The sequence below is a fragment of the Sphaerodactylus townsendi genome, linkage group LG03 (genome assembly GCF_021028975.2).
Source record: "Sphaerodactylus townsendi isolate TG3544 linkage group LG03, MPM_Stown_v2.3, whole genome shotgun sequence".
Taxonomy (NCBI): Eukaryota; Metazoa; Chordata; class Lepidosauria; order Squamata; family Sphaerodactylidae; genus Sphaerodactylus; species Sphaerodactylus townsendi.
The window spans coordinates 138367931-138394877 of record NC_059427.1 but is presented as its reverse complement, the minus strand read 5'-3'; the positions used below and the strand labels follow the sequence as shown (position 1 = coordinate 138394877).

The following is a 26947-nucleotide window of genomic DNA, read 5'->3' as shown; positions in this document are numbered from 1 at the left end:
TTACTTCATAGGGTAGCTGTAAGCTGGAGGCAAGCTGACCACACATAACACACATTTTTTTATTCTAAGAGTTTGTAGATGGCTTCCGAAATATAGGGTGCCTAAAAAGGCATCTACCATGAACTTATTGCCAAGAAAATGAGTGTGACACCTATGTAGGACCAACACAATGCTGCTGCTACTACTACCGTAGATGTCATGTTTCCTACAGCATACATACAGCGTAATTACGTACACAGCAGAGCTCATGTAGTGGGTTTAACCTAGTCCTAGGCCAAGGAAGAACCCAATATTCAACCTTGAAACTCATTGGATGATCAAGGTACTGACCTTCATATAGGCTTCCTTTGCCTATTAGATTAATATTAGGTTAGCTGTGCCCCCCAAAAGTGGGAGAAATAACTAGACACGTTTCTCTCGATCTACCTGGGGAAAAACAAATTTACTACGTAGTAATAATACAGACTTTTGGGCGTCCGTGACTACTTCTGTTTTCTTCAAAGGGATAAACACTTTGTTAAACTTTATTCTTTCCAGAGCATAACAATACAACACCCCCCCCCCGCCCCCAATCAAGCTACTGATAAGCATCGCCTTCACGCTGACGTCTGAGCAACCACGGCTTGGAGCGGGCCGGCCGCATCCCCATTGCACGTTCATTTGCTAGGGGGCCCCAGCAGGCTCTGTCGGACTCGCTCCCTATCAAACCGCCGCAGGGTCCGGCTGCAGAGGTCACCGCGACATGCCAGATCCCGCTCGCTCCATCCGAAGATGGTCCACGTGCACAGCCCCCGCTACCCTTCCCCTGTAGGCCTCGCCACTCTATGGTCCCCAAGGGTGGGGGACTACTCTAGGACCATTGGCAGACTCTATCGTCCTGAGCGACCTCTCGCTCTAGCCCGGGCCTCCGGCGCACTCTATGGTCACAACCCGCCCACCCCAACAGCGAGAAAGAGAGAGAGAGAAGGAGAGGGTGGCCTAGTGTGGAGAATGCCCGCGGCTCCGCTTTTCTGAGGCGCTGAAGGGAGGAGGGAGGCGCCGTCTCTTTCGATCCCGGCGCGAAGCCGAGACGGAGCCTCTGAGGTAAAAGCGGGCGGCTCAATCAGGGCGCGAGGCGAAGCGGACGCGACCGAATCAACGAGCGCGGGTGGGGAGGGAGTGAGGGAAGGGAAGGAGGGGAGGCAGAGGAGGGAGAGCGAGCTCCGCGCAGGGGGAGGGGGGGAGCCGCGGCGTCCCGCACGCGCGAGTTGGAAAGGGCGGGAGCCGGTGGCGCACTCGGAGGGCGTCGGGGCTTGGCGTGAGGCGAGGCTGTGGCGCGCTCCTTGCCTCAGCGGCGCTCGGACCTCCGTCGTTCTCTCCAACCTGTTGCACAAGCACCCTACTCGCCCGCTTCCATCCTCCGTCCGTCTCTTGGCTTCGCCTCTCGTGTTAGCCCGCTAGAGAGGATGTCTCCAAAGAAGTCCGTCAGCTATTCCGCGCAGCATATTTATAACGAGTTGCACTTGCAATAACCGTAAATGAATTCGATTTCCATTTGAAAAACGAATGCATTTGCAACGATTTCAACTCGTTATAAATATGCTGTGCGGAATCCACTGCTTGAGGCTCATCCTTCACCGTTCCATGATCTTCGCGTCGTTTGGACTGAAGGCTCTGCACACAAACATCTGCCCCCCCCCCCCCCCGGTAGCTTTTCTTAGTGGCTCTAAATCTGTATGCTTGTATACTCCTGCCTAAATCGTTTTTATGTCCCTAGTTTGCTTTTTGTGGTTTCGTTTATTATGGGTAATTCTTACATTCACACCGTAAACGCTGACAGAGAAAGCTGATGCCGGAATAAATGTTGCTTTTGATGAGCCACAGAATTGCTGTTTTATTTCACTGCTGTGGGCAGGCAAGAGTGTCCATTTGGAATTATGTTTATGATTTTATTATGTGAACTGCTTGAAGCAAGTCTAGGACGGCATATGTAGATGGCCTCAATAAATAATGAAATCTCAAACGTAAGAATTCCAGGTACAGCAAATAATGAGAGCCTCCCCTGAATATTTTAAAAAGCCAGAACAAAACCAGTGAGCGGCCAGATGACATGCAGTGTCATTCTGATCAGAGGTTCGCCTTTCAAAGCCTATTTGCTGTGTCTAGATTTGAACCCAGTAGCACCGTACGATCTCAAGGTTCCCCTTGTTAGAAAGCTTATACAATCTTGTTGGTTTCCAAGGTGCGACTCGACTCAAATCTAGTTATTCGACTGAAACCCAGCACAGCTACTCTCTGAAACTGTTTGCTTAAGTAGACTGAGAAGGGTGTAGCTCTCCTTAAGAGTTCACTGTTGGTCTGACGCCTTCCGTGTCCTACTTTTTTGAGTGAAATATAGGTTTCCTTTCTTAGTGGAGCTTATGTTCATATTGCTGTATTTCTTTTTTACTCTGTTTTAATGACTAATTTCCATGGGGAGTATTTTATATGTGATTTTGTTTTATTTACTTTATTTGTATCCTGCTTTTCTTGCCAGTAAGGACCCAACATCATTCTCTTCTCTTCTGCTTTATCCTCACAGTAGCCCTGTGAAGTAGGTTAGACTGACAGGGTGTGACTGACCCAAGGTCACCCAACAGAGTGGGGATTCAAACCTGGGTCACCTAGATTTTAGTCCAGTGCCTTAAACCCGGACACCATGCTAGCTCTCTGTATTTGATTTTACTTTATGAACTGCCTCAAACAAGTTTCTGGGGAGGTGGCGTTTACATTTTCTGAATAAATAGACCTTCATAGAGCAGCCATTGGTAGGACAGTGCTTTTGCCCAGGCTGCCCATATTATACACAATTGAGAAAAGGGGGTTGTGCAACCAAAATATCAACAATACACAATTTGCATTAAAAATGGCTTGCAGTTCAGACTGAGTAACAGTTTACTAGTTAGTAATGTGAACCAGGTCTACAAAGGAACAGTAGTAAAACTCATGGGGGCTTGGCAGTCTTTACAGAAGGAACAGGACCTGGTAAGATCATAGGATAATCTCATAAGAGATGTTTGTATTCCTTAGATGCATATCTTGAGGAGAAAGCTATCCAGTTCAAATGCCTGGTCTGTTTTTTAGGTAGATAATAAAAAGATAGGACCAACATGTTTAAAAACGTGTGTTGTACAGGCCACTAAAGAGGCTCTGCATATCTCTATTGAGCAACACAAGCCTGCCTTCTTGTGCAGCTGTCAGGGGAGGAAGTGAACCCAAGTTTGTGGCTGAAAATGTGTTGCTGTTGGAAATCACTGATGAAATCACCTTTAGTCATCCTGTGCTCAGGATTGCCGACAGAATGGTAAAGCGTTGAAATTCCCCTTCCCCTCCATTTTAAAGCCTCCTCCCAGGAATTGGCCAGTGACGTTCCAGCTGGTAGGGAGCTACAGTTTACTGCTTGCAAGTGTGTGTGTGTTTTGTATTTTTATGCATACGTTAAAACATTTTTACAGGTATGGCATGATTCTCTGCATGGGGAGCGGGGGCGGTTGTGGCTGTAAGTGCAAAACTGGGAGATTGACCCAGTTTTCTAGACCCATCTGATGCTGAATATGACAGTGTCTGCATGTGGTACTATATAGTTGTTCTGAAGGCACAGGGATGTGGTGACCTGAATTCAAAGAAATGTCTAATGTGATGATGCTTACATTTATTTAAATGGAATGTCTAGGTAACACTTTGTCTGAGGCTGATCACATCACAACAAAACAGCTCGTAACAATAAACAGTGCCATAATCAAGTAGCAAGCAGTACCATAGAACCTAAAATAACAAACTCTCTAAAACCGCTAGCTGTATCTGTGTTTATGGTGCTTTTTAAACAAATAAGATTATGAGAATTACTAAGCACAGGAAAAGGGAAAAACATACAAGTAATGAAAAGGAGTCTTGCCGTCTTAGAGAGTCATAAATGTACTGTGGCATAAATGATCATGAACCAGAGCCCACTTTTATCAGGCGCTTGAAGTATATGCAGAGGATGTGGGCTCTGGTTCATGAGGGCTTATGCCACACAGGACGTCAGTTTAACTTTTTAAGGTACCAGAAGACTCCTTTTTGCCTTTACTGCAACAGACTCATATGGCTGCCCCTCTGGAATATGTAAAGAATGACGAGCTCAAACCTGAGGGGGTAAATTTGATAGCTATTTAAATGGTTTTACGGAAACTATAAGATATCAAAAGGTGAAGAATAAAAGAAGGGAAATAAAGATGTAGGAAGGGCTGAGATAATTTTGAATATTTCTTGAAGGAAGAAAGGCCATGAATGTCTTTATGAAGAACATTCCAAACTTGGAGAGAGACTGGAACAAAACAATAAATCTTGAGTGGCACAAGGGGGAAAAGTTTAAAGAAAAAAGTTTTAAAGAGAAAAATAGTTTGGGATTTTAGAAGAAATAGGGTATGAATGCTGGCAGCTGTTTATAAAGTATACTGTAGTTGATCACATAGTAATTTGGACTAGCGATTGTTGCGAAATGTTTAATAACATTCTCCTAGCCCAGTGGTGGCGAACCTATGGCATGGGTGCCAGAGGTGGCACTCAGAGCCCTCTCTGTGGGCACGCGCAAACAGAATGCCCCCCACACACATCTAGGCTGGCCTGGGCCACTGGGCTTGATGATTAGCATTATTATTAGCATTAGCTAATTGATTATTAGCATTATTAGCATTAAACCCAAGACCTCGTTTTGGGGAAGCAGTGTAGGTAACCCTGTTAAGTACTGTTAAACCCCACTGATTTTCATGTGAAGAACTAAAGCGCAATCCTTTACCTGGGAGTAAGCTCGGTTGCTGGCAATGGGGATTGCTTCTGAGTAAACCCTCCTAGTGTCGTGATTCATCCGTTGGAAGAGTTGCATGGTTGCTTCAAAGCAAAGCCACAGAATACCACCAAGCTTACTCCCGAGTAACGCGTGCCTCGGAGCCAACCATTTTTTCTAAACTTAAACCTCAGTATTCAGGTTAAATTGCTATGTTGGCACTTTGCGATAAATAAGTGGGTTTTGGGTTGCAGTTTGGGCACTCGGCCTCGAAAAGGTTCGCCAGCACTGTCCTAGCCGCTAGGTGTTCTACTGCAGCCTATCAGTTAAGAAGCAGAAGAAGAATTTGGATTTATACCCCACCTTTCTCTCCTGTAAGGAGAATCAAGGTGGCTTACAATCTCCTTTCCCTTCCTCTCCCCACAACAGACACTTTGTGAGGGAGGTGGGGCTGAGAGAGTTCCAAAGAACTGTGACTATCCCAAGGTCACCCAGCAGGAATGTAAGTGTGTGGAAACACATCTGGCTCACCAGATAAGTCTCTGCCACTCAGGTGGAGGAGTGAGGAATCAACCTGGTTCTCCAGTTTAGAATCCACCTGCTCTTCACCACTCACAACACTAGCCATCAAGGTCTGGTGATGCCACTGAAACTTTGTGGCTTGGAAAGGGTGGGTGGTCATAAGCTGTGTGTGTGTTAGGCTTAGGCCTTTGCTGGGAAAAGCAAGAGAAAAGGCAAAGATAAAACTAAAATTATCAGCTTAGCAAAAAAAATTATAGAATTTGACAGAAATAAATAGTTTTGTGGAGCAAAAACAGTACTTAGGCACAGATTTTTTTTCAATCAAGACACAGCTGACTTAGGGCAACTTTGTAGGATTTTGAAGGCAAGAGACATTTGGAGGTGGTTTGCCATTGCCTGCCTCCATGTTTTAATACCCAAATACAAAATGCATACCTACTGCATTACTTGTAAAGTACGCATATCTTTTTGATGAGCAACCTTCCTCTTACAAATGCATGTGGGGATCCGATCCTTTCTTCAACCGTACTTAATTTTAATGAAAATCATATTTGGCACTTCTTTTAGTACAAAAGAAATATGTATAACGGCACACAGTAAACATAATCAGTTTTGATAAGCAGTTTAAAATGTTTCAAAGATAAGTAGAAAATTTACCAGATAATATTGGGGCAATAAAAACTGCCGGAGAATTTGGAAGTTGGTGTCATTTGGACAGCTGACATGCATGTGTTTTGTCATCAAATCACAGCTACTTCTGGTGACTCCATAGGGTTTTCAAGGCAAGAGAGGTTCAAAGGTAGTTTGCCATTGCCTGCCTCTGCATCATACCCCGATATTCCTTCCGCCCAAATACTTGCCAGAGTTGAGGCTGTGGGTAGCTGTCAGCATGCAGACCCCGCATGCAAAATAGCTGAGTGACATCTTTTTTGTGCTTACATCCCAATCCGCAGCCCAAGGCAGCCAAAGAGGGTATTGCTGCTGTGCTGCCCCGCTGTTTCCAGAGGGCATTCCAGCAATGTGGGGAGACATAAAAACAAACAACCCTGCCACTGCAAATTCCTCCATAGGGCTAAATGGATTTATGTCACCCTTTCAGGTTGTTTAAGTCTGTTTTCCCTGACAGTAGTGTTCCTGGGGCCCAAACCCGATAGGAGCTGATCAGTGTTGGCGTTGCCTCTGAGAATGCCTTCAGAACGCCTCCAGCTAGGCAAACATGTTGGTGTGAGTCTGCACCAATTCCAGTGGCCATGCACCCCCGCCACCCAATTCGGGATTGGGCTGTAAGTTTTCATGGTAGAGGAATATGATGTTTTCTGGTCATACAGAGTATACATTTTCACAAAATTCCATTCTGTATTCCTTTCACTTATACAACAATTTCTTTCTGATAGAATGGATTTAATGTATCACCAGTTTGATGACTAGTGCATAAATCTGCAGCATAAAAATAGTGTTTGCTGTGAAGCAGTTCTTTTTTTTATCTGTCAAGGAAAAGTGTATCTGTTGTTATATTTTGGTCTTTGCTTTAGGTATGTATTTTTTCATTTATTAAAATCTTTAGTTGCTGAATTTTAAGGTTTTTTCCCTCGACCTTTTCTTCTGTGGTTTTTTTTAAAGAAAGAAATTAATCAGTTAAGGAAGGACACTTGCTTTTTGTATATCTGCATTGTTTTCCCCAAAGAGTATTGCATTGTTTTCCCCAGAGAGTATCCACATTAGCTTGCTGTAGCCTAAACAACAGAGTCTGGTTCCACTCTGAAAGATTACATTGATTATATCACAAACCTCTGTGGGTTTAATCCCAACTACTCCCAAGGAAAGGCCCAAACAACTATAAAGAACCAACTAAGGAAAAAATATCTAGAATTGCAATTCGAGCTAATTTTCATTTTCTCATTGAGAGGTATTTGTGAGAAACAGGCTTTTTGCAACATGTATTATAGTTTAATTTTTTCCCTTTCTCCTGAAATTACTATGCTTTCATTTCCTGTAGAAAAATAATTGCTGTGGAGAATGAATATGGTGTGAAAATGCTTGTACTTGCTTTTGTGATCACTAGCGGAAGTGTGAAGGAATCATATTGATGTACAGCGTGCTCTCGTCTGGTCTTTTTAAATATAAAACAAATATAGTTTGTGTATTTGGAAATACAGTTGTCACTAACTCATTTTAAAATACAAACCTAATGTGGTTAGCTATAGTGATGTTGTTTTGCCCCACTTAGAATCTGACATTTATATCTCATTACTAGAGGAAGGTCATGTTGGTGACTCCCTCAGATGGAACACATTTTTCTAGGCCGTGACCCAAGCAATATTTTTAAGGCCTTGATTTGAAGTTGTGAAAAGTATGAAAATATTGGGCTGGCTGCTGCAAAGTACCCAGTTAACTGATTCGCTGTAAGAGAAGGATAGATCCCTTGAATAAGCGCCAGAGTTTCTTATGTGCTTTTTATATAAAGTAAAGTTTCCCCTTCAGTCATGTCCGACCCTGGGGTATCACTGTGAGCAGTGATTTTATAGGCAAGCCTCTTTTGTGGGGTAGTTTGCCATTGCTTTCCCCAGCTATTCTTTACCCCCTAGCTATGAGGGTACTCATGTACCGAACAAGAAAGGGATAGATGGCTGAGTTGACTATGATCCAGCTGCCAGGATATTTATTTATTTATTTATTTTTGAGTTTTTTATACCACCCCACCCCCCACAGGAGGCTCAAACCCCTGACCATGTGAGTGGCAGCGCAAGCACTTAATCACCACGCCACACGGCTCCCTGCTTTTTATATAGCATCAATCTATGGCTTGGTGCTGCATCTGAACTAAACTTTTTGTTAACCCCTTCCCCCCTTCCCAAGAAAGAAACATTATATGTGTGACATATCTTGCATGGTTACTCTGATTAAGAGCGAAAGAACCGAAGAAGCACTTTAGTCTTTTCCATTCTGTTGACTTTTATATTCTGCACGCATTTCAGGTTTCAGGACTGAGCTCCTGTTGATCTCAGCAGGGAAAAATCAATGACTTATATTTCCACTGAGAGAAATATAACTTCCAATGTCTGAGCAATGGCCCTTGCAACTATTTCAGAAGTTGTGTAACAACGTGTGTAGAACTGGCTGATCATCTTTTATTGCCTTGGGGGCTATTTTTATTGGCACTCTGAGTACTGACAATGGTGTTATTGACTAGGAAGTATGTAATAGTGCTGCAGGTACAATAAAATGCATCGCTGTTCTGCCGGCCTTGACAGATTTTCTTTGGATCTGGGAGTCACCCCCAAAATTTAGGAGCTGGATAAATTTTCCATACTGAGGGTTTTTGTATTTTAATGGCCACATTTTCTAGTTCTGGCTACTAGAAAACATGATCCTAACGTCTGTCTGCAGTTTCTTTTACTTTTAACAATGCTATGACAAAAGTATGGTAGCATATAAATAAACATGGGGGATGACCATTGTTGCCATAGTCATAATAAAGTGTTATTCCCTTTCAAATAATTTATAGTTTTTTAAAAGCTCAGTTTAATTGACTATTAGAGCTGATATGGCAGGCAGCTGATTAAAAAATGAATCCATCCTCTCCCCTTGAAATGGTGTAATGGAAAGTCTTCATATAAAGAAAAAACTGACAAGATCTTCCATGTTTCAGGTTCTGGAGTACAAAGTTCTTGACTTCTTCCCTCCTCATTTTCCCTCTGTAGGAAAAAAATCTGTTTGGGCAGGACAAAGGAGAAGGATCATATTATGTTAGGTTATTTCTGTTAGACAGTAACACAAATTCTGATGCAAAATGATAAATTAGCTTTGTACTTCCACTGAGGATTGCTGAGAGATTGCCATAAAATCTTGCGTGAAAATACTGGGCACCACAGCGAAATTTATAGGCAACCTGGGATTTGTCAAGCCCTGTTTCTACATGGCATAGATTCAGAAAATTCTTTGAAACAGACTGGAGTGCAAAAATGTTAACTTCTTCCCCCACTTAGATCTATTTGGGTGGGGCAAGAGAACGATACTATCCTGTTAAATCTCCAAGAGAAGCAGAAGAGAAAGTAGGTTCTGTTGGTTCCAGCAGGGCCAAAGTATACATAACAAGGTATCCTTGTTACAATTGGGTGGCAGGCGTTACTGGAGATAGCCTTTCCATCAAGCCTGGAAATAGATATCCTGTCCCTTTAACAGAGTCTTAAAATGTGGGATGGGAATGGACAGCTGGAGCTTTTCATGGCATGGAGAATAACAATATAATCTAGTGAATAATATCCCATTAAGCTTCTATTAAAGAGACAGCATTTTTTTCTCCACTTAGTTGGGAATCCTAACTAGAGATAATAAAGAATAGTACTTGCCAGTGATACAGTAATTATAACACATTCTGTCTTCTGATTCTCCTTGGCAAACGTTGGTTTATAATGGTCTTTTGGAAAGATGAGAAATTCTCTATCACATTGTGCATTTTGCTTTATTTTTGGCTACTTGTAGGCTGGCTATGGAAGAAGCGCACAAAACCAGCACTAGCAATTCAGCAACACCCCCACAAACACCATCTTTACAAGGTACCGCTCTACAAGCAGCTCAGCTTTCTCGTGTTTCTCAACAGGTAAAGAAAGCCACACAGGCCAGGTCTTCTGAGGGATATTTTAAGCAGGTTAATTGCAGTTTTCCTGTGCAAGGTTGCTTTTTAATCAGTGCATTATGTATGTTTATGTATTTGCAAGGGGTTTTAATTTAAATTTGACCTTTGCCAATTGAATTGAAAATGCATCCAGATACACTAAATATTGGCATGTCCCATAACATCCAAACACTTGTCCTCTGTTCGTTTTAGATCATTGTCAATAATAACCTGGGCAGATCATCTCGATAATGAAATGGGAAGATTGTATTTTTTAATGGAAATATTGCTAGTATTTTTAAAAGTTGCCTTATAACCACAGAAGCAGAGCAACTGTGCTAAATGGTGATCAGTCTGCTGTTCAGTTATTTAGAAAAAAAATCCATCCTGAAAAAAGACACGAGGGCCTTGCCAAGCAAAACAAAGGAAAATCAAGAAATAGTGGTGCTTGAGGGAAAATATTTATTGTCTATACTGCCCTAAATGCTTCACATGAGGATTTAACTAGATTAATGGAAAGAATTGTAAACACACAGTAATTAGGTATATTTTAAAAAAATTAAAAATAGAACATGTTTCATAGAGCATTTACAAAATATAATGGTAACAGTATGAACAGCCTCTTACTGCACAATGCATGTATAAATAATCAAATCTGTAGTTGCATAGAGCATGTGCAAAGTATAATTTCACAAAGCATATAGAGAATATTGCCAGAATAATAAAATTGTGCGATATCAAATTAGTATAGCATATATTACCTATTAGACAATTATTTATGTAGTATGTAACTTACAGCCCCATCCAAACGGTGGGGAGCCCAGACCCAACTCTGTGGCCACACTGGCCTGCGACTCCCATGGAGACTTTCTGGCAGTGTGGGGAGGCCAAAAATGCAAACAAGCCCCCCGTCCTGCGCCTCTGGAAAGTTCCCATTCAGCTTAATTTTGATGTACGCCGCCCTGAGCCCTTTTGGGAATGGGTGGCCTAGAAATCCAAAATAAATTTTAAAAATAAAATAAAAAATTAATGGACTGACGCCACCAAAAAGGTGGCGTAAGTCCAAAGCCCCAGGTGCTGGAGCAATGGGAGCAGTGGCTAGGAGGCAGCTGATGCTTCTCCCCTGGACATCCCCTGCTGTGCTGATGGTGGGGGCTCAAGGACGCTGCAGCGACATTTCTATTTATGTATGTATGTATGTATGTATGTATGTATGTATGTATGTATGTATGTATGTATTTATTTATTTATTTATTTATTTATTAGGCTTGATAGACCGCCCAACCCCCGAAGAGCTCTGGGCGGTGTACAATGAGACATAAAACAAATACAATATAAGATCTCATAAATACAATAGCGATAAAACATTAAAATTCATTAAAATACATTATAGCAGCAATTCCAAATACATTATAACAGCTATTCCACATTCAGTGCTGCGTCCCACTGCTGGGGAGGGCCACAGTGGTTGTGTACAGGCAAGTGCCCCAGGGAGGGCAAATCCACCAGCCTGTTCCCCTGTCACTCTCAACAGTGAATTTGGTCACACACACCCCCCCCCCTTTGGATGGGGCTATAAGACTTTATTTATACAAATATAAATATTCTATGTATGCTTTGTGAAAGTATACTTTATGCATGCTCTATGTAACTAGTGTTTTAATTATTATATATATATTGTTCAGTTAGAACTATATTCATATTCGTTAACATTATATTTTATATATGCTCTATAGGTAATGTTCTGTTTTTAATGTTTTTTAAATTAAGAATTACTATGTATTTACAGTTATTTTAAGTTTTACTTTTCTAGTTACATCCCCCGATGAAGCTTATGTGAAATACGTAGAAGTGTATAGACAAAACATTTTTTCCTCAAGCACCATTTTTGCTAAAAAGTTTCCCTTATAAAAAAAAATTGAAGCAAAAAATGACTGCAGTCCTTTAGCCACGGATGTTGTGCAGTAAACTGCGTTGAAATTAATAGAAAATGTCCTCGCTAGACCACATATTAAAATATGTATCTTTAGATCCTGCTGCAGATTAAAAAAAAATCAGATCTTAGTAGTGGCGTCTTGGTTTTCCTGTACTTTTCCTAAGAATCTTCTGTGTGTTTTTACATAGGGGTTTGTTTTCCAAGAATGGAACTCAACTGCCCTTTTAGATTCAGCAAATGAAACTTAACAGTTTTAAAGGTCATGGTTGGTTTGACTGCTAGAAATGATCCTTGAGGTCTTTTTGTGTGACCTCTTGAAAAAGCATGCAGCAGCAGCTAACTTCGCTCAAGCCTCAAAATTATATCTATTGACACTGAACCACTTTTTTAAAGCAGCACTCAATCTGAACAGTCTGTCCCAGCAAAAATACAACAGCACACTTCTTCAGTCGTATTTTATCTGCAGGCTCTTGTTTTTGTTATCCGTGTGGCATGATTTGGCTAATGAGTGGTTGCTTTATTTTAGATGTCTCTTAGAGGTCCAGCTCCAGTGACTGTGGTGCAGCTTCCCGGGGATCAGGGCCAGGGAGTAATTCACACAGTTCAGACCTCCTCTGTCATTCACTCACCGCAAGCACACTCAGCACAGGTAACTATCAACCAGCTTTGGAAGCTTTACTGTTAGTTCCAACTGAACTCTGCCTCAGTGCATTTCAGTCAGTTTGGCACTGCAGGTGAAATGTTGATATATTTCCAGAAGGTAGTGGAGAGAAATGAAAACTAGCACAAACATTGTGTAAATTGTTTGGAATCTGTTTTTGTGATTTAAATATTTAATATCACATTATGTGCTATGTAGGTTAAAAACAAAAACAAGTCCTTCCAGTGGCTTACATATTTAATAAAACATGACACCAAGGGGGTAAGGAATAGTTATATATAATCAAATAAATTTCTATATAGTATGATTAGAAGTTAACTTGAATGGCTGTTGTGGGTTTTCTGGGCTGTTTGACCATGGTCTGGCTCTTAACATTTTGCTAGCATCTGTTGCTGGCATCTTTACCGGCATGTCACAATAAGATGTGCCAATAAGATGTTAGGAGCAAAAACTACCAGACCGTGGCCACACAGCCCAGAAAACCCACAACAGCCGGTTGATTCTGGCCATGAGATCCTTCGACAATACATAATTTGAACGAGTTATTCATGCATTACTTGGCAAGTGCAGTAAACAATCAATAATTTGAATCTGTGAAATGCTAAGCATCAGTCAGACATTTCAAAATGGAAGCATAGCCCGCAATGACTAATGTTAGTTTGGAAATAAAATTAACTTGATGGCAATGTGGGTAAGTTCCAAATAAAAGAAAGAACCGTGTTGAGGCTGTCTATGAAAATATAATGTGCAAATATATTTACACCAACTTATTCATAATATATATCTCTGTAAATAATAGAACAAAAAATTCTCAATTTGACATAGTATACATCCTTCAGGTATCTTTGTCAGAGAGTGAAGATTCACAAGATTCTTCAGATAGCATAGGCTCTTCACAGAAAGCCAGAGGTATTCTTGCACGCCGTCCATCTTACAGGTCAGTGCTTTATACAAAAATAAGATTCAGATATTTATTTAAATGAGTCTGTTTGGGAAATCCAGGTTTAGAGTATGAAGCCAACAACCTGATTTTGAAACACACCTGCGGCAAATCTCTTTCTCTTAAAAAATCAAGAGAGTCTTTGAAACGTAGATATTTGGGCTATACCCTCAGAAGATGTATCTATGACTGTGATTTTTTAGGTATATATTAGACCAGCTGTTTTAAGAAAGAATAATCTTAGGTCAAAATTCTAAAAATATTACTGTTTACCTTCCTCAGTGATTATTCATAGTTATTTCTTTCCATTCTAATTCCACAATTTGAAAATAAAAAATAATGCTCAGAAATGTGCCATGAAGTATGTATTGTATTACTTGTCTGTGAAGATTTTCTGCAAAATGTGCCTGAAATCTTTTGTGTATTAATACTATTTTAACAGAAAAATCTTGAATGATCTTTCTTCTGAAGACGCAGGGGATAGGAAAGGAGATGAAGCAAATCCCAATGTCTCTACAATCACATCAATGTCTGTTCCTACACCTGTTTACCAAACCAGTACCGGACAATATAGTATGTATTATTAATAATCATCTGTGCTGGAGTAACTATAATGTAATTTAAAGTTAATTTAGTATTCATGGTAATAATAGTTTGGATTTAAAGGCGCCCTTCTATTAATGAACGGAGTTGTAGTGTGAGTGGAAAATGCTTCTGTGAACCGAACTGCAACCTTATATCCAACACCATGGGTCAGTTTAGGTGTAACACTCAACCATGATTGATTTTAATTCTGGTTAGTTTGTGAGTCTGATTTCAAGATGTTCGTTGAATCTTGACTTGACCCAGCAAATCTTGGCTTCAGTGCTGTCACTCTTTCACCTACCGCTCCCCTAGAGACTTGCATGGTATCTCAGACTTGCCCGTAGTGTCCAACAAATGGAAAACACACACCACATCATTAACTCTTTCGGTATTGTGGAAAGGTAGAATATAAATATTTTAATTAAATAAATAAATTTATTTAAATAAACGTGCTTACTTTTGGGTGCTGGTCAACATGAGGGTGAGGGAGCCTATCTCATTAATATTCCGTTACTCTCTGCAATCAGCAATCAGCCGCTGAGAGAGACATAGCCAAAGAAGAAGAGGAGTAGTGGTAGTAGTTTGGATTTATATCCCTCCTTTCTCTCCTGTAAGGAGACTCAAAGGGGCTTACAATCTCCTTTCCCATCCCCCCCAAGAAACACCCTGTGAGGTGGGTGGAGCTGAGAGAGCTCCAAAGAACTTTGACTAGCCCAAGATCACCCAGCTGGCATGTGTTGTAGTACCCAAGCTAATCTGGTTCCCTACATAAGTCTCCACAAATCAGGTGGCAGAGTGGGGAATCAAACCTGGTTCACTAGATTAGAGTGCCTCTGCTCTTAACCACTACACCACAGGAGTGGCAAAGCTTTTCTCACCATAAACGCTAAATGATAAAATGTTGATAGTAACTTCTGTGCTACCTGCACATACTCTCCTGTGTATCCTGTCTACTCCAGGGTGTTCAACATGCAGATACCATGCATGTGCACATGCACACACAGATACACAGGCAGACCCTGTCTTACTACAGTATTAATTGCTGGAATCTACAATCCCTCAGAAGCACCCCGAATAGCACCTGCTTTCATTTATTTTCATTTCATTTTCATTTATTTACTTCATCATGTCCCACCTTTCTCCCCAACTGGGATCGAAAGTGGCTTACGTCCTCTTCCATTTCATCCTAAACATATATGAATCGTGTTAAATGCACTTGACTGAAAAGACATCGAGCAGATACCAAGCAATATCTGGGTATGTATGCTAAAATGGGTAGACTGGATTTAAAGGGGGGAAACCTTCTATGAGAAATACTGGGGTAGAGCGTTGCTATCTTTCAGTGCAGCTCCCCTCCCAGTCCATTGTCTAGGTGTAACAAATGTGAGTAGGACGCTTGTGTAGTCCACATTGTTGGGAGGACAGGCAGTTAAGATAGTCAGGGATCCACTGGCATTGCTTTTTTCCTCTTAGGGATGTATAGAAGTGTCAAACCTGGGATCTGTGACCCAGATCAGACTCCATACCATTGAGGATAAGAAGCCTTTATTGGAGAAGAACCAGGAAGCAACCCCAATATATCAAACCCTCCCCCCCCCCCCCCCCGAAATACAATCGCACTGTTCAAAAAGTGGGAAAGGCAAGAATGCAAGGCAAGAAGTACCCAAGGTCAAAAGACAGAGATAAAGATTCCTCTCTGTGCGAGTCTCTATACAGGAAATCGAAAGTATTCTGCCCAACATGATTGACCCCCTCCCTCTCTGGGCCTCATTGACGAGAGCCAGGCTTCAGCCTGACAGGAAGGAGTATGCCATGTTTGTAAGAGAGTGGAGATAGTGATGGTGAGAGGAGTCTCTTGCCCTGCAGACTCAGTGGAGGGAGTCTGGTCACTAGCAAGAGCAGTTTTAGTTTTGAGCCACTTTTGCCAGCTGGGTGTGCAGGAACCATCAGCAGCAGACAAACCAGAATTAAATTAAGCTTCTGCATTTGCACAGTTGGGACTAACTTTGCCAGCGTGGTGTAGTAATTATGAGCAGATGGACTCTAACCTGGAGGACTGGGTTTGATTCCCCACTCCTCCACATGACCGGTGGACCAGGTTTGTTTCCCCACTTTTTATATGTGAAGCCTGCTGGGTTACCTTCAGCCAGTCACAGTTCTCTCAGAACTCTCAGCCCCACCTACCTCACAAGGTGCCTGTTGTGGGAGGAGGAAGGGAGGGAATTTGTAAGCCACTTTGAGACCCGTTATGGTTGAGAAAAGTGGGGTATACTCTTCTCTTCTTCTTTGGTTAATTCAGCTCCAAACCCAGGCTCCAGATTCTGGTTTGAGGAAGCTGAGCAAGCAGTAGTTAGTGTGGTGGCATGAGTTCACCTGATCACTTAACGGTGGTTAGCTTAATTAAATCCTGAGTTTGTCTTATGTCTGAAATGAACCGACATCTAGAGGTACATTCTGTAATTGTTATTTTTCGGGGAATGTTTCTCTGTTGGGAAAGCAGAGTTTGAAAGTGGCATGGTTCAGCTGTTGCAACATCATTACATGAAGATGCTTCAGGGATTCTCGGGCTCCCTTCTGGCCTCCCGCTACTCAGAGCTTAAAATTTTTGCTGGTTTATTTCCTTATAGTCCCTCTTTCACACTGAGACTCCAAGAAGATTACAAAATTTAGCAATGCATTAGAAACAATGTGAGAAGTAGAATGGCCTTTATAACAAGATTTGGAATATAAAGTGGGGACAATGAAATGCATTCAATAAACATATCGTAAATTACAGCTCTTGTCCCTTTGTAAAAGTGTCTTCCTGAACTAGTCTGAACTTTGAGTCTGACTCCTAAAGAAAGATTTAAACCAACGTGAAACACATCCTCTGATACCTATTTCTGCTTCCAAGTTTTAAAAAATTTCTCTCATGCTATCACAAACTGTTTCCGTTCCCACCAATCCAGGATTCAAACTAGGATTTAAATCCAAGTTTGGAATTCTGGCTTGAAGGGAACAGGAAGACTGTAAGTGGATCAGACATAACTGCATGGAAACGGAGAAGGGAAGGATGCATGAGAACCGAATGATTCCCCCAGACTTATTTGACAACTGTGGTTTGTTGTTACATCTGAACAATGCTGCTGGTAGAAAGAAGGTGGAGGCAATTGAAGCATTTCCCATCTCTTCTGGCTTCTGAAGTTGTGAGATGTAAAATGGAGTTAATTGCTCAGAGTCACGCTAATATATTCAGTGAAAGTTTTCAGTGGCAACTGCACCAAAGAGGATACATTTGCGGCTAACAATGTCGTCTTCGGTTCATTTTCAGTTTTAATGTCTTTTCTGTTTCTCTTTCTTTACATTCTTAAGTTGCCATTGCACCAAATGGACCATTACAGCTGAGCAATCATGTTGGTGAAAGTGTGCAGGGTTTGCAGACTTTTGCAAATGTTGCTGGAACTTCACTGGTACAGTATGTGCAGACATCTGATGGTCAACAGATTCTTGTTCCCAACAACCAGGTGGTTGTGCAGAGTAAGTACAGTACTTCCTTTGAAGAGTTCGGAATTGTTGTCTCCTTGTATAGTTCTAGTAACTGATTCTAGCGTTACTTGTAGTACTTGGATGTCCTTTCCCAAGAATAAAAAATATTTTTCATTATGGAAAAGTTTCACATCAAATTGGATTTCCATTTTAGATGTATTCAGAAGCAAATGTAGCTGTCTTTTGAAAACTCTATGTTTATTCTCATGTTTATTTATCAGAATTCATGTAATTAAAACATGTTTATTCCATCAGTGCTAATCCAGAGAATCAGACGAATTTTAGATCTTAAGATTAAAGCACAATTCTAATATGAAATATTGTCAAAATCTGCTCTTATGTTTTCACTTCCTTTAATCATTGGCATTGCATCTGTGCCCTATCAAGTTTACTGCATTCAGCAACTGCTGTGAGGAGGGCTGACCCTGCTCAGTAAGCAATTTAGGCAGAGATAAATGGATTCACCAGATGAATCTGGGGACTAGAGGGTACACAGGTGTGGATCAGCCCTTGAACATACTGGAAAGTTCCCAGTGGGCCACTGCCCTGGGAGGCCTGCCAAGGGCAGCCCGAGCCAGGTGGCTCCTGCAGGGCTGCAGTGAGAGTAGCAGTGGATGTAGGATGAACAGTGGGCTGTTCTTGTTGCCCCAGTCCAGGTTCAAGCGAAGTCATTCCTGCACCACTGATCCAGATGAGTTGGCTGACTCTAGACTGTTTTAGCATCCTAGTCTGGGCCAGGGACATGTGCCAACTCAAACCATTTTTCTCTCGGAATTCCCTTGTTCCCACACTCTGCATCCAAATCATACCCCAAACTTCAAAGCTGTCTTTCATTGATGGAGGTAAAGTCAGTAAATATGCTCCCCATCACCTTTTCCTAATATTTTTGTATTATCGAAGGCTTTCACATCCAAAGTCAACTGGCTGTTGTGGGTTTTCTGGGCTGCTTGGCCATGGTCTGGTAGTTTTAGCTCCTAACATTTTGCCCACATCTATGGGTGGCATCTTCAGAGGCATGTCATGGTAAGATGTGTTTCTCTTACCGTGACATGCCTCTGAAAATGCCAATCTCACCGCGATATGCGCCTGAAGGTGCTAACCATAGATGTGGGCAAAACATCAGGAGCTAAAACTACCAGACCCTGGCCACACAGCCTGGCAAATTCACAAGCCAGAGCAGTATTTTGTCTCATCTTGTGTTTAAGCTACAGTGCAACATAAAGTTTTCTTGTGCACTACCAAGCTCTGCTGATGTCTGAAGTACAAAGGTTCATGTGGCTTTAGAATACTCAGAACCATTTGCTTCCCTCCTGCTGATTCCATGTCATTAAAAAGTACATACCCAGTTCTTTATATTCATAAGCCCTCTGCAGTTGATTAGGTGCGTTTAAGTTTGAGTTTGGTTGTACACAAGCATGAAAAATAAAGTGAGAACTGGCCTTTAGATTCTTTCCTTTATAATTGCTGTTTACTTTGGTTTTTCAAAAGCTGCTTCAGGAGATATGCAAACGTACCAGATACGCAGTACGTCCACCACCACTTCCCTCCCACAGACTGTTGTGATGACAACTCCTTTGACATCTCAATCAACCAAGACGGATGATCCACAATTGAAAAGAGAAATACGACTAATGAAGAACAGGTATTTTGTTTCCCAATTATTATTAGATATTTTCCTAATAGTTCTTTGAAAAGATATGATACAGATATGTGTGACACATGTATTCGCATCAGACTTCTGTATTTTCTCCTGCCCCGCCCCCCAAAAAATATTCACTATCCTGTCTGTCCTGCACCTATTGCCCAACAACTACATTGGGTGCTCCCAATTTCTAGTATTGTGAAAGTTGGAGAAAAAGCTTCCTTTATTTTCTTTTTTTACCCCATGCATAATTTAATAAACTCTATTTCTGCACTCACTTGGATATCCCAAGTGAGCCGTGTGGCGTAGTGGTTAAGCTCACTGCCACTCACACAATCAGGCGTTTGAGCCCCCTGTGAGTCAGATATCCTGGCAGCTGGCTCATGGTCATCTCAGCCATCCATCCATTTCTTGGTTAGTAATTGAGTACCTAGTTCATAGCTAAGGGGTAAAGAATAGCCAGGGAAAGCAATGGCAAACTAACCCACAAAGAGGCTTGCCTACAAAATCATTGCTCGCAGTAGTACTCCAGGGTCGAACACGACTGAAGGGGAAACTTTACCTTTTTTATACTCTCTATTTCTGCACTCACTTGGATATCCCAGGCTAACCCAATCTCATCAGATTTCAGAAGCTATGCAGTGTTGGCCCTGGGTAGTACTTGTATGGGAGACCACCAAGAAAGTTCAAGGTTGCAGCATAGAGGCAGGCGATAGCAAACCACCTCTGAATGTGTCTTGCCATGAAAATCCAATGGGATTGCCCTAAATCAGCTGTGAACTGATGATAAAAACCCTTTACCTTGACCTTTTTTAAAAAACGGAAAAGTCCCAGACTTTTAAGCCATAGAAGTGCTCCATACTTTTAATCATCTCAGTTGTTCTTTTCTGAACTGTTTTCTAGCTTCAGTTTCCTTTTTGAGATCGCACAACCAGAACTGTACACAGCATTCTCAATAAGACCCCACCATAGCTTTTTACAAGGGCACTACAGTATTTGCCATTTTACGCTCAATCCTTTTCATAATAATCCCAGCACGTGGTTTGTCCTTTTCATTGCTGCTGCACAGTGACACAGCATTTGCGTTAAGCTATCTACTATATCCTCAAGATGTTTTTCAATTTTGGTCTTAGCCAGTTGGAAACTTAGCAGTATGTATTTAAAGTTGAGATTTTTTTGTTCTAATGTGCCGCACTTTATGTTTACCAACACTTAACTTCATTTGCTACATTGTTTCTCGGTAAATCACCCTTTTCTGTATGTTTGCTTTCTCAAAGAACTCTAAAAGATTACTGAGGCAGGACTTCCATTTGCAGAAACAATGCTCGTTTTCTCTGAGCAAACTTTATTCCTTGATATGCTTAATAATTGCCTCTCTAAGAATATTTTCTACTCATTTATTGGAAAAAAGTGTTAGGGTAACTGGCCTGTAATTCCCTGGATCCCCTGTAGACCTTATCCTGTTTCCCTGAGGAGTTTAATAAAATTCTAATATTTTATGGATGAGCTTTGAAAAGCCTCTAACTTGATCATCTCTCAGATCAAATGCAGGAGCAAAAAAGAGGGGATTACCTCAGGTTCCTTAACTGATTCAGTTATACATTTTCTTTAGTGAGGTACAGGGTGGGGCAGTTGAATAAAACCTCGCAGAAGGTATTATATAGATATAGTAAAGCTGACTATCAGGAAGATCAGAAGAAGTGAATTTCAGAAGCATTAGGGACTATTCCAGCCTATGGGTAAAGGGGAGGTGGGAGATACCTGGAGTGACAGCCCATACCACCCCTTAAGGAGCATGCAACTTTATGAGAAACTGGATATTTATTCAGCAAACACATCCCAGTCTTCAGGATCATGTACCTTGTGTGGCTGCTTCTGTGATTACATTTCCGCAACTGCATAAAGTAGACAAATTTATTTACTGTATTATGAGCTTTTTAAAAAAATTCTCTTCAGACAAGAGTCACTGAATTATTGAAAACCAGTGTGTGTTCAGTTCCCTATTGAAATGTTGTCATCTGAAAAAAAATGTGCCTCAGGCAGACTGGAAAATTAATTATTATCAACTTTAGAAAGTTTTGTTGCCCGAGTTAGTTCTTTGCCTACATTGCCTATTTTGTTGCTGTAGAGAATTTTTTATCATCTGCTTACATTGTTTTCCAACTTTTCAATGCTTGCCCGCTACATTATTTTTAATTAGAAATCTCTGCTGTTTGATTGAATGTGTTCTATTTAGCAATCTGCCTTGAGTCTCAGTGAGAAAAGTGGTCAATATATAAAGATGTTGCTATTGTTATCCTCATTTGTCTGCTAATTCTCAAATGGTTGTTTAAAACACCATTTATATCGAATACATCAGGGGTCTCCAATGTGGTGCCCGTAAGTGCCATGGCATCCAGATGCCTGTCAAGTGTATTTAGGAAGTGGGTAGGGCTTTTGCCTAGCAAGGCTTCTGATTGGCTGTTGGAGATTTGATTGGCTGTGCAGATTTTTTTAAACTGTTACTTTGGCAGTAGCTGTCACCACAGCACAAAGATCTATGCTATGTTACTTAAGTTAAGCTGTGGCAGCCATTTTGTGGCTGGCTCCACCTCCCGCGGCAGCCATTTTGTTGTTGCAGCCACCATGCTATGGCAGAATTCCAACATGCCCACAGGTTCAAATAAATGAGACCCCTGCAGTAGATAATCCTGTGTCCTTTAAAAAGTTTTTGCAAGTTACCTGTTTCATGCAAAACTGCTGATCCATTTAACTTTTAAAAAAAATTATTTTACTGTATGTATATGTGTTATTGGACAGTAAATTCCACATGAGTTTAAAAAGAAAAAACTGTAGACCGCTTAAGCATCTATCACCTGTAAAGTAAAGCAATGATTCCAGAATAGCTTGACATATTACAGTATTTGTCTTGAATTTCAGAGAAGCAGCCCGAGAATGCCGTCGAAAGAAGAAAGAATATGTAAAATGTCTCGAAAATCGAGTTGCTGTCCTTGAAACCCAGAACAAAACTCTAATTGAAGAATTAAAAACTTTGAAAGATCTTTACTGCCACAAACCAAGCCATTTGTGAACATCGGAATCTCAGAGGGAAATTTTTATATTAATTTTTTAAAATTCAGATGAAAGGTCAAAAATAAATCTATTCAATCCAGCTATCACAAAGACTTAAGATTTTATTTAGAAGTTTGGTGACAAGACTGCAAAAAAAGGAAACCCGTGATCTCATGAGGAGTTCTACTGGCACAACTGGAATCTTCCTTAAATCACAGAGAGGGACATGCATATTCATCCAATCAATCAACAGATATTAATTTCCTGATCAACAGTTGAATTCTGGAATGTTTGCAAGATTTGATTGTAGTTAAATTGTGGAAGAACTGAGTCTTTGCCTTAGTTGAAAATTTCTATCAACATATATAACTAACATCGATTTTACATCTCCAATAGTCAACTCTTTCCAGTTATATGTATGTAAATCTTGTTGCTTCAAAATATAAATTCTAATCTGTGTCTTTAGAAGATAAGTGTGGTGGACAAGAGGCTGTCTTGCCCCTGAAGGGAAAATCAGTCACTCTGATAAGCCCATAGGAGAGCTACTCCAGCATCCAGTCATCTTTGAGAAGGGGGATAGAGAACACAGGAGGAGAGAGTTCTTCCTCAGAGAGGCAGCAGCGGCAGCTCAGGTCTGGCTCAGGAAAAAGAGAGATGGCGTGAAGGGTAGCTCTGCTGGTAACGTGGCAGAGTGGTTTTAGCCGTATCTCTGAGAGAAAAGAGTAGCAGTAGTAGTAGTCAATAGTTAGGACTGTCTCTGGTGATGATCCAACCTCGAGCAATTTAATCTGTCTCTGGGGAAAGGGCAGGCTGGTGTGAGTGAAATCCTGTGTGTAAGAGAAGATCCTTCCTAGTGGCTAGTCAACAAAAAGTCCACTTGTTCTTTGAAAGTCTAACTTTTGTAGAAAAGTCTAACTATTCTCTTAACCAGTCTTAACCGGTTTAAATGTGTGTGTTCAGCCAGGCTTCTATTTTGTCTACTTGAAGACCTGTGCGGCTGGCTTGTTCCTTTAAAACCAGCCTATAAATAAATAAATAAATCTTCTTAGTTGTTTATTGAGATAACTGAGGCTGGATTAATATGTAATCTCCTTCTGTACCACAAAACATACCTCACAGCCGCAAACCCAAAGCCTATACAATTGCTACCTATGTAGTACCCCTGGAAACTGAGGGGAAGGTTTATAGTTCAAAACAAACCAAGATCCCAAAAATCTTAGGAGGCTGTGTGCGTCCGCTCAGCAGGGAAAAAATGGCTTGTCACAATAAGTCACAAGCTTGCTAGGCAGTATAAGTAATGTTTGCATTTAACAGGCAGGCAGTTTAATTTTTTTCTAATGCATGCTGTGTGTTATCACTTTTGGTAAAGGCAGTGGGCACTTTGAAGCCAGAAAGAAACTCTAGGTCAGGGGTCTGCAACCTGCGGCTCTCCAGATGTTCATGGACTACAAATCCCATCAACCCTGCCAGAATCAGAAAGAGTGGATGGCAAGTCCCTGATGATACCAATGTATTTGTATGTTTTATACATCAGAACTAAAGTAAATAAGATAAAGTTTCCAGAATGCTTTTTTGACATAGTTGCTTGATACAAATTTTTCTCAAGATAAATTGAAATGAACAGGTGTCAGATATGCTGTTTGAAGAGCCTATTATATTTTCTTAGGTTAAATAATTTTCAATTTCTTTAGCACTGCCCATGTTTCAAACAAAATGAAGTTAGTTTCAAGCCAAAGTAAAATTCCAGTTTGATCTACACATGCATACGCACACACATATATTAAATTGCACAATAACAATATTCAATTTATAAACTAGGCAGTAATTTATATGGTTTTTTTAAAAGAAAAGTTCTCGTCTTGAAACTGGTGCCTGGTATATTTTTGTAGCTGAATTACTACCTTTACAAATTCTATAATTGAGTTTCTATGGATGCTTTAAATGTTTATACACTTTCAGTAAACAGAATTTCCCCACAGATGATGAAGTTTATATTTATATGAGATTAAATCAGATGCTGTTCTTTTTAAATATTTCCTTAGGTAAAATTTAATTTAACAAAAATTTAAAAATAGTTTTGAGAAAATAAGTACTATTCATAAATAATCGCGCTTGCATTTTTAAAATTCACTATAAAGATGCTATCAGGGATCATAATATTTCAAAGAATGTTCAAGTTTTCTGATATTAGTTGAATTCTTGAGTACCCAGTAAGCATTAAATCAGCAAATGGAGCTGTATCCTAGTTAAGATTGAAGCATTCCAGGAATGCCTTGTGAAGTGTTGTTATTAAGTACATTATGAGAAGATGGTGAAGCTGAGGGCATGTATGCTTGTTATAGAAGTGTAAGCCTATCTGAGAAATATTGGGCAATTTTGAGAGTATCATTCTACATCAAATTCTTTTCCATTGAACTATTACAATTGTGTAATAGTCATATTGCAGTTGAAGACCCAAGCTCTCTCAACGACTTTGTAATAACAGTGGTGTCTAAAACAGTGCTATAAATTGGTGAGGTATAAACCCAGTTAGGAAGTGGGCCGTATTGATACGAGTAACAGTCTAGCAAAATTCCTTAGCCTCATGGAAAGCTTGTGGATGTGCAACTGGTTTTCTGTGTCTTGTGATTCTTGCTGCAGCCCAACAACTATTATAAACATCTGTGTTTGAAAATGTGTTAAAATGGTTTGTGATACAATTTGAGTGGAAGTGGATGGGGTGCTATATAGAAAACAGAAGTTGTTTGATAGGCAGACATCTTTCTCTTCAACACCCCAATCAATCAGTTTTACTGTGTAAAATGAGTATTTCACAGCAGTGTGATCCTGTAACCACTACTGTATACTCGTCAATTTTCTGTGAATAAGTTTTCATTGAGAATCACAACTTCAGGTCTGAAATTTTAAAGATATGGTTTAGCAAGGTTATATTTTGTTTCTCTTGACCCACAAATCTGTTTATACTTTAAAATTTTGCCGTTGTCTCAAGGAAAATTAGTTCCAAAATAACTGATGTTAACAGGGCATTAAAACAATTATGTGATTTCAGAGAAAGTAGAAGGTTTTTGTTCTGTTTTACGAAGAAAATGCATCCAACTGGTTAATACTTGTTGGCATTGACAAGATGCGCCATAGGTGGGTGTATCATCACAGAAGTATTATACAGTTGTCTATTTCTTTTGCAGTCATTTTTAACAAGAGATGTTTGCTATTTACTGTTTTTATCCATGTGGCAATTCTAAAACTGAGTCCAAAACATAAGTAATGTAACCCTTGTTATCAGAGATGTCCTCAAAGTTAGCAGCTTAGTTTAAAGATTTGTAAATATTTTTAAATAAACAGGTGGTTGCACTTTTTGACCTCAATAATAAAGAATCCAAAATATAATTTCGGAGAGACTCAATCATTCAGATTGTGCAGGCACTGTGGTGTTATTTCCCATCAAAAAGATGTTGACAGGCAGCCCAGTCCAAAGGCATTCAGTGGTACAGCCTTCGAGAAAAGAAACAGAAAAACCTGTTGGCTGGCAAAAAGCCCCATTAGGGGGACAGCTTATGCCGTCCTTTTTGGTGGTGTAAGTCTGTGCCTGGAAAAGGGGGCACTCTCAGGCCAAAAGGGCACTAGAAGACAACTGAGGTTGGCTCCGGCCCTGGGAATGCCCCTAGAACGCCCCCATCCACACTGGCAAGGGCTTCTGCGTCAGAGGGGAGGCTGGTGCATGTGGCAGCTTCCAGGTTTGGACCCCAACACTGGCATAACAGCCCCTTTGCTGGCACATTCACCCTCCTATGCTGGCAGAGCAGGCACCTCCGTCAGTGCAACCCAGCGCTGCTTTCATGGCTCTATTCAGCCCCCCACCCTTTTTAGATTACACTCCTAGAATGTGTTCAGACTTTAAAATACTGGGTGACCACATTCTTCATTTTGTTGTAACCTTAAAGATTTTAAACACTTAACTTGTACCACCAAATAAACTGCATTTGCTTTACTACAGGAGAACCAGCAGATGGAGCAATGAAGATAGAACTTTCTAATACTGTACTTAAAACTCCAGTTCATCAGACATTGGAAATAGTTTGTTGGTAAATGTTTGCAGGTTTAAGGACTCGAAAAGTAACTTAATTATGAGTAGAGCCTCACAGTCCACTTGGAATAAAGAAATCTGACACAGAATTTTACATACGATACCTGTATTCAACTGCAAAATATGTTTTTATTCTTAAAAGACTGTTGCTAGCATGCAATTTTTTCCACTGACATGCACATTACTTCACTATACACTTGAATACACAGATTTCTACGTCTTTGACAGAATAGTTTGAATTTTATAAATTATCAATCTTTTTTATGTAAAAGAATAAAGTATGCTAGCAAACTGTTTCCATTGCACATTTTAAAATATGACTTCAATCTTGAGACTATTCAAAATAGTGTAGTTGTCACCATGTTATTTATAGCCTATCAAACATATATATGTCACTAAACAAGGACTCTGAATTTACATTTTTAAGTTCTAGATTGAATTATGTATACAATTGAGACTAGGCCTGAATTTTGGTAAATAGGCTGGCCCTGTTCAAATACTCACTGTGTACATGGGGCAGAAGTGAGGCAGGTGAACTGGGTGAAATTATTTCCAGCTTAGTCTTGTACCCACAAAAACATTGGTGGAGAAATTACCGTGGCA

The 26947-nt window shown here is 40.5% G+C and overlaps 1 protein-coding gene across 3 annotated transcripts; it reads left to right on the top strand.

Moving 5' to 3' along the window:
- Window positions 1-907: 907 nt before the first annotated feature.
- On the top strand, window positions 908-25647 carry ATF1 (activating transcription factor 1). Of its 3 annotated transcripts, none has more exons than XM_048488364.1 (8): window positions 908-1083; window positions 9788-9861; window positions 12383-12505; window positions 13357-13454; window positions 13900-14030; window positions 17394-17558; window positions 19056-19209; window positions 22129-25647. In XM_048488364.1, exons 3-8 carry the CDS (start codon window positions 12383-12385, stop codon window positions 22277-22279), a joined length of 822 nt encoding a protein of 273 aa, XP_048344321.1. In that variant the 5' UTR covers window positions 908-1083; window positions 9788-9861; the 3' UTR covers window positions 22280-25647. The 3 variants fall into 3 exon arrangements, with proteins under 3 accessions (XP_048344321.1, XP_048344320.1, XP_048344322.1); XM_048488363.1 differs by having other exon boundaries at window positions 9788-9905; XM_048488365.1 differs by lacking the exons at window positions 908-1083; window positions 9788-9861; window positions 13357-13454 and having other exon boundaries at window positions 12411-12505.
- Window positions 25648-26947: the final 1300 nt, after the last annotated feature.